Source organism: Chrysochloris asiatica, unplaced genomic scaffold (assembly GCF_000296735.1).
Source record: "Chrysochloris asiatica unplaced genomic scaffold, ChrAsi1.0 scaffold00039, whole genome shotgun sequence".
Classification (NCBI taxonomy): domain Eukaryota; kingdom Metazoa; phylum Chordata; class Mammalia; order Afrosoricida; family Chrysochloridae; genus Chrysochloris; species Chrysochloris asiatica.
The window spans coordinates 15,788,530-15,796,353 of NW_006408557.1; the positions used below are offsets into that span (position 1 = coordinate 15,788,530).

Consider the following 7,824-nt stretch of genomic DNA (forward strand, 5'->3'; position numbering starts at 1 on the left):
CTGTCTACCATGGGTGACCCTGCTGGTATTTAAAATACTGGTGGCATAGCTTTCAGAATCACAGCAACTCACAAGCCTCCACAGTATGACAAATTGACAGACGTGTGGTGGCAACATAACCTAGATAACAATAAACTCTGCTGAAGTTAGCCTAGCTGATTGATTATTTAAGTAGAAGACCTGAAAGAAATACTTACCGTCCATCATCTGTTCCCTCCATAACCAAAAGCAGATAATCTCGTCTTTGCCACTTGCTGCTAGAATCCGTAAAATATATTTTCCGCCCATCCTGAGTTATTGTAAGATCATTCACAAAGGACATTTTCTTTCCCTCAATTGGTGTATCAGAAGACAACAGCAGTTTCACTTCACCTGAGTTTTAAAAAGGAAAATAAAAAAGGCTTTCTTTCATTTATTGAATTTGGTTTTCAATAATTTCAAAATATTAATTAGCATAAATTGGCTTAATAAATAAAGCTATGAAGAGTGTCTTTTAAGAAGCAATCATTTACCATTGCTTCTTACTGCTTTATCTGGTAGGTGACAATTTGCTCAGACTAACTTTATTAAAGGCAGGAACACCCTCTTAGGATGAGGAACTTTTCATCTATTGATGACAGCGGACTTAAAAAAAGATGAAAATAACTTAGTTGTGTAAAAGGCAATTGAGTTCTATTTGTACAGTTGAGAAGGAGTCCTGATGGTGCAGTGGTTAGTAGCTTGACTTCTAACCTAAAGGCTGGCAGTTCACACCCACCAGTTGCTCTGTAGAAGACAAGACGTGGCAGTCCGCTTCTGTAAAGATTTACAGCCTTGGGAACCCTATGACGCAGTTCTAGTCTAGCCGAAAGGGTTGCTATGAGTTGGAAGTGGCTCAATGGCAATCAGTGGTCTTGGCTTTTTGGGTATGCTTGAGAAATAGAAAATAACCCATGCTATTTAAAAATCTACTTTTTAAATAAAGAGTAAGTACTAGTAGTAGCAGTAGTTGCTATTGATAAGGACTCCATTGGCTAATTTTCAGAAGTAGATTGTCAGACCTTTTCTTTCATCTGTTTTAGTTTGGAAGCTGTCCACCATGAGTGAATCCACTGGTATTTGAGATACTGGTGTCACAGTTTCTAGTATCATAGAAACACACAAGCCACTGAAATACAAACCATGAAAATGAAATGGAATAAACACTTGAAGACTGGTGCACTAGCCATCGATTCGGATTCACAGAGACCCTAAAGAACAGAGTGAAAGTGTTTCCTAGGATTTTCAATACTGCAGATCTTTTCAGGAGCAGGTGCAGTAGATGGAGGTTGTGTGCCATGGGATTAGTTCCGACTCATAGCAATCCAGCATAGGGTTTCCAAGGCTGGAAATCTTTACAGGAGCAGAAAGCCTCATCTTTCTCCTGCAGAACAGCTAGTAATTTCAAACTGCTGCCCTTGAGGTTAGCAGCCTCATCTTTCTCCCAAGAAGTGACTGGTAGGTTCGAACGGCTGATCTTGATGTTGCATAATCCACTACCCAGCAAGGGCCCCTGATGCAGGCATTAGTGAACTGAAATGAACTGCTACTGGTCATTTTGAATATTACAATTATGTGTCTACTATACCAGGAAAGACAAATTGAAGAGAAATGCACTGTACCCTCAAGACTTCAAGACCTACCCTGAAGTACAATGCTCTCTCAGTTAATAGGACTAGTACTCAAATTTATGAACCAACCACAAACGCTAAAGTTAATGAAATTAAGATATTTTACAAACTGCTGCAGTCTGAAATTGATCAAACATGCAATCAAGATACATTCATAATTACCAATGACTGAAATGTGCACGTTGGGAACAAAAAAGGAGAATCAGTAGTTAGAAAATATAGCTTTGGTGACAGGAATGCTGATGAACATTACACGATAGCATTCTGCAAGACCAGTGACTTAATCACTGGAAATGCTCTTTATTCACCAACACAAATGACAGCATACAAGTAGACCTCACCAGATGGTTTATATGGGAATCAAATCAACTATATCTGTGGAAAGAAAAGATGTTGGTGTTGTTAAGTGCCGTTGAGTTGTCTCCAACCCACAGCGACCCTGTATAGGGTTTCTGAGGACCAGCTGGTGAGCTTGAACCACCAACCTTGCAGTTCAAACGGTTTTGCGCTCTGGCACATTAACCCAGAGCACCACACAAGGACTCCAAAGAGAAGATGGAGAAGGTTAATATTACCAGTCAAGACAAAGCTAGATGCCATCTGCAGAAAAGATTATCAACTGTGTATATGCAAGTTCATACTGAAGTTACAGAAAATCAACGCAAATCCACAGTAAACCAAAGTATAATGTTGAATATGATGATGATGATGTTAAGTGTCATCGAGTCACTTCTGATTCACAGCAACTCTGTACAGGGTTTCTGAGGAACAGCTGGTGAGTTTGCACTGTCAACCTGACGGTTAGCAGTCCAGTACTTATTCCATAGCACCACACTAGGACTCTAACCTTGAATATTCCCTAACAGAATTTAAAGACCATCTCATGAATTTGACACATTGAACACTAATGACCAGAGAGTTGTATGATGACATTAAAGACATCATACATGAAGAAAATGAAAGGTCATTAAGAAGATAGGAAAGAAAGACCAAAATGGATGTCAGAAGAGACTCTGCAATTTGCTCTTAAGTATAGAATAGTGAAAGTATACAGAAGAAATAAAGTAAAAGTTGAATCAAAGATTTCAAAGAACAGCTCAAGACCACAGGTAAAGTTTTATAATGAAATGTGGAAAGACCTGGCATTAGAAAACCAAAAGGGAAGAACACGATTCACGACTGGCATTTCGTAAACGGAAAGAACAAAAAAGACAATTTAAGCCTCAAGTTATAATACTGAAGGTTTCTTTGGGTTAAAAATTGATGCAGAAAGCATCAAAACATGAAAAGAACACACAGTCACTATACCAAAAAGAACTCGTTGACATTCAACCATTTCAGTCTGATACTAAGAGCTGCTGGTAGTAAAGGAGAAAGTAAAGGTGGTGTTGAAAATATTGACAAAAAAAACAAGGCTCTAGGAATTGGGATGTCAACTGAGATGCTACAAGAAACAGATGCAATGCTGAAAGTACATACCTATGTCAGCAAATATGGAAGACAACCAGCTGGCCAACCAAAAGGAAAATGTCCCTATTTGTGCCCATTACAAAGAAAGGCGATCAAACAGAAGCAGACATCACTTAACAAACAACATCATTAATGTCACACACTAGCAAAATTTACTGAAGATAATTTTTAAATGACTGCAGTCATGTATCAACAGGGAATTCTTAGAAGTTGAAGCTAGATTCAGAAGAGGACATGAAATGAGGGATATCACTGCTAACGTCAGATGGATCTTGGCCAAAACCAGAGAATACCAACAAGATGTTTACCTGTGTTTTATCAACTATGCAAAAACATTCAATTATGTGGATCATAACAAATTAAAATTATGATAATTCCAGAATGCTTACACTGTACTCATTTGGAACATTTGCATGGATCAGGTAGCAGTTGTTAGACTAGAACAAGAAGATATTTCATGGTTTAAAATTGGAATTGGAAAAGACATGCAAGAGAGTTATATTCTTTCACCTTACTTATTCAATCTATATGATGAACAAATAATCAATAAAGATGAGCAGTGTGAAGAAGAACATGATATTAGGATTGAAGGAAAACTCATTAACCTCACATATGCCTATAATATAATCTTGCTTGCCTAAAGTGGAGATGACTTGAAGCATTTACTGATGAATTCGCCTGAAAAGAAAAAAAGAAAAAAACCTTACAACTGGACCAATAAACAACATTATGATAAAAGGGCAGAAACTGAAGTTATTCAAGATTTCATTCTTCTTGGGTTAATAGTCAATGCCCATGGACACAGAAGTCAAGAAATAAAACAACATATTACAGCAGGCAAATCTCCTGCAAAAGACTTCTTGAAAGTGTTTAAAAGCCAAGATATCACTTTGATGACTAAGGTGTGTCTGACCCAAGTCATGTTTTTTTCCTATCGCATCATATGCATGTGAAATCTGGACAATAAAGAAAAAAACAATGTCGAACTGATGCCTTCAAATTGTGGTGTTGATAACAAAAACTGAATATGCACAGACTGTAAGAAGAACTAACAAATGTCTTGGAAGAAATACAGCTGGCATGAGCCTTAGAAGGAAGGATGATACAACTTCACCTTGCTTACTCTGGACAGGCCATCATGACTGACAAATTACTGGAGAAAGACAGCATGCTTGATAGAGAGTCAGTGAAAAAGAAGCAGACTCATTCAGAGTGATTGACAGAGTTGCTACAACAGCCTCAAACAAGTTTTCCTTCTGTTATACATAAGGTTGCTATACATTAGGTGCCATCAAGTTGCCTAACAATAGCCATACTCACAGCAAGTTTTCATAACTAATAGAACCAAACATTTATTGAATATGAAGCTCTTTCCAGGAGCTCAGATGGCACAGATCTCATCTGAGAAACAAAAGGTTGATGGTTTGAACCCACCAGCTTCTGTGCAGGAGAAAGATGTGGCAATCTGTAACAATGACAACCTTGGAAACCCTATGGGGCAGCTCTACTCTGTCCTATAGGGTTGCTATGAGGTACAATCGATTGGATAGCAATGTGTATAATGGGTTAAGTGCTTTCCATGAAATCTCATATGAGGTAAGCACTATCATCAAGCCTATTTCAGGAGCAGCGGCTGCATAATTTGCATTGTCACAGAGTTAGTAAATATCAGAGCTGGGGTGTACCTGAAGTAAGCAGTCTGCAGTACTTGAGTTTAGGCCCCTTTGCCACCACCCACAAAACCAGACTCATTTATAGCATTAAGCTTCATTCGATAAAGCATCTTGAACAAATGCTGTGGGCTAATGCATCAGACTGCAAAGCCATTTGAACTGCAAGGTCGGTAGTTCAAGCTCACCAGCTGCTCTTTGAAAACCCTATACAGGGTTGCTATGGGTCAGAATCAATTCAACAGCACTTAACAACAACAGCTCAAGGTGATAGGCCTGCTGGAGAAAGAAAAGGCAGGTAGAAAAATGAAGCATGACAGAGGCAAAGAGAATGGAAAACAGGAAAATACTGAGAGACAGAGATGACCAGAAAAGTCATGATAGAAGGATAAATCTTCCTTGTCGAACATCACCAAAATGAGACTATCTGAAATCCTGTGGCTAAAACACAAATACCAGAAGAGGGCAAGGCCAAATATAGTAATGAGCAAGAGTTGCAAGGTGTTTGCTACTAGCCAGCATTTGTAAGCAGTGCTCTCATTGCTATTCAGACTGCATTTTAAATAAATTATATTAAATCTGCATATATTCATGTTGTTTAGAAAGACTAAAATGAGCACAGAAGACAATATATTGTTACATACGGTTCCAGGGATTTACTTCAAATAGTCCTTTGTAGGCATCAGCCACAAAAAGGGTCCTATTGGGCCCAGCACGAATGCCCAGTGGTCGTCCACAGGCAGGCTCATCATCTCGAGTTTCTAGGAAAACAAAGAGAAAGGAATTAACAGTTGGTCCAAGATCTACTTATGCCCTCCTCAGTGTCCTAATACCTCATCTGCCCCTCCATAAATATATATCATAGGCATTCCTAATAAAACTAAAGACTATGGCATCAGCATTCACACTGCCCTCACCTAGTACATATCCTCCTCAGAATCTCTGAGGGTTAACCCAGTGTCAGAGAGACCTCCCCAAAACATGGGCATAGGCACAGCATTGCTGCCTGAGAGCCTTTTCACATTAGTATCTGGGAACTGAACAGCTACCTTAGGGAATACAAGCAGGACTCTAGACTGACCTCAGAATCGTCCAGTTGGAATTTAAGCTCAACAGCCTGCTCTGAAAACTTATGCTGGTTATGAGAATGCTGCTGCTTTTCTCCACTGAAGTGAAAGAAGAGCTGCTACTTTACTCCTCAGGTTCATTCTCCTGCTCCATTACTAAGCTCTTTTTAACTCTGTGGCAATGCATGTTTACTGCCAGGCACTTACTGATTACTGTTAGGTGCTTACTGCGTATGTTTTCTGCCAAAATATAGAATGTAAACAGGAACCGTTAAAACACATATATCTATCTACACAAACACATATATCCTGGTGTGGCACTGTAGGATAAGCACTGGACTGCAAACCACAAGCAGTTCAAACCCACCACAGGGTCGTTACAAGTCAGAACTGACTCAATGACACTCAACAACAACAAAAAATGTGTGAGTGCCATCAATCAAAACAAACCCAGGGGCCAACTGTGGAACAGACTATCTATTGCTTATATGCAAGTTTAGGCTGACGCTGAAGAAAATAAAAACAAATTTACAAGTGTCACAACATGACCTTCAGTATCTGGTTGTTGTTAATTGCCTTTCAGTCAGTTTCGACTCATAGCGACCCCATCTAAGGTTCCAAGGAGCTGCTAGTGGGTTTGAACTACCAACTTTGTAGTCCAGTGCATTATCCTGCAGGGCTCTACCAGGAAATTGGAAGTCGTCAAAAATGAAACGGAATATATAAAGACCAATACTCATCTTAGAGCTAAAGTGAACTGGCATCGGACATTTTGAATTTGACAATCCTATCATTTAGGAGCTCTGGTAGCGTAGTGGTTACAAATTGGGCTGCGAACCTCAAGGTCAGCAGTTCAAAACTACCAGCTGTCCCACGGGAGAAAGATGAGGCTTTCTGCTCCCGTAAAGATTTACAGCCTTGAAAACCCTGTATAGGGTCCCTACGGGTTGGAATCGCCTCAACAGCACTTAACAACAACATCGTTTACTATGCCAGGAAAGAAAAATCGAAGAGGAATGGCATAGCATTCATTGTTAAAAAGACCATTTTAAGTCCTATCTTTAAGTACAATGTTGTCTGTGATAGGATGGCCTCCATATGCTTACAAGGAAGACCAGTTAATGCTATTACTATTCAAATTTATGCACCAACCACTGCAGCCAGTGATAATGAAACTGAAGAATGCTACCAATTTTTTAGGCTGAAAATGATCAAGAATGTAACCAAAATGTACTAATAATTATTGGTGAATGGAATGCAAAAGTTGGAAATAAGGACGTAGGATCAGTAGTTGTAAAATATGGCCTTGGTGATAGAAATGATGCTGGAAATCACACGATAGAATTACAGAAGACCAATGACTTATTCACTACAAATACTTTTTTAAACAACATAAAAGACAATGATATGTAGGAGAAGTGTGAAGAAGAGGCAAGAACAACCCCCGGATAGACCGAAGCCCGTGCATAGCCTCATCTCTGTGTCCAGCGCCTTTGCCCCGCCACCACTGCAAGCTCTCGGAGGCCACCAGGGAGCTGCAGCACGCCCCTGATGCAGTCCCCAAGAGCAGTGTGGAGCCCCTGCCCCTGGACACAGCCTGGGTGGAGGCCATGCGCAAGAAAGCACTGCTGAAGCTGGAGAAGCTGGACACGGACCTGAAGAACTACATGGGCAACTCCATCAAGAAGAGCATCAGGCATGGCCACAATGACCTGGGCAACTACTACCTGGACTGCGGCAACCTCAGCAACGCCCTCAAGTGCTACTCTTGGGCCTGAGACTACTACACCAGCGCTAAGTATATCATCAACATGTGCCTCAATGTCATTAAGGTCAACGACTACTTGCAGATTTGTTTATTTCAAATATCTTCTTTAGACAGCATAACAGACGACTATACACATGGACCTCACCAGATGGAACACATAGAAATCAAATTGACTACATCTGTGGAAGGAGAAGATGGAA

At 40.0% G+C, this 7,824-nt stretch overlaps 1 protein-coding gene and 1 pseudogene across 1 annotated transcript in view; one reads left to right on the plus strand and one right to left on the minus strand.

The window, feature by feature from the left end:
• The window catches only part of APMAP (adipocyte plasma membrane associated protein), a 54,383-nt gene that overhangs the window by 21,218 nt on the left and 25,341 nt on the right, over window positions 1–7,824 (minus strand). The window contains exons 5-6 of the mRNA XM_006860666.1: window positions 5,434–5,550; window positions 198–372 (exon numbers count right to left, since the gene is read on the minus strand). Of these exons, the coding sequence (XP_006860728.1) occupies window positions 198–372; window positions 5,434–5,550 (292 nt within the window). The remainder of the gene's footprint in view (window positions 1–197; window positions 373–5,433; window positions 5,551–7,824) is intronic.
• LOC102823678 overlaps window positions 5,679–7,824 on the plus strand; it is a 9,871-nt pseudogene continuing 7,725 nt past the window's right edge.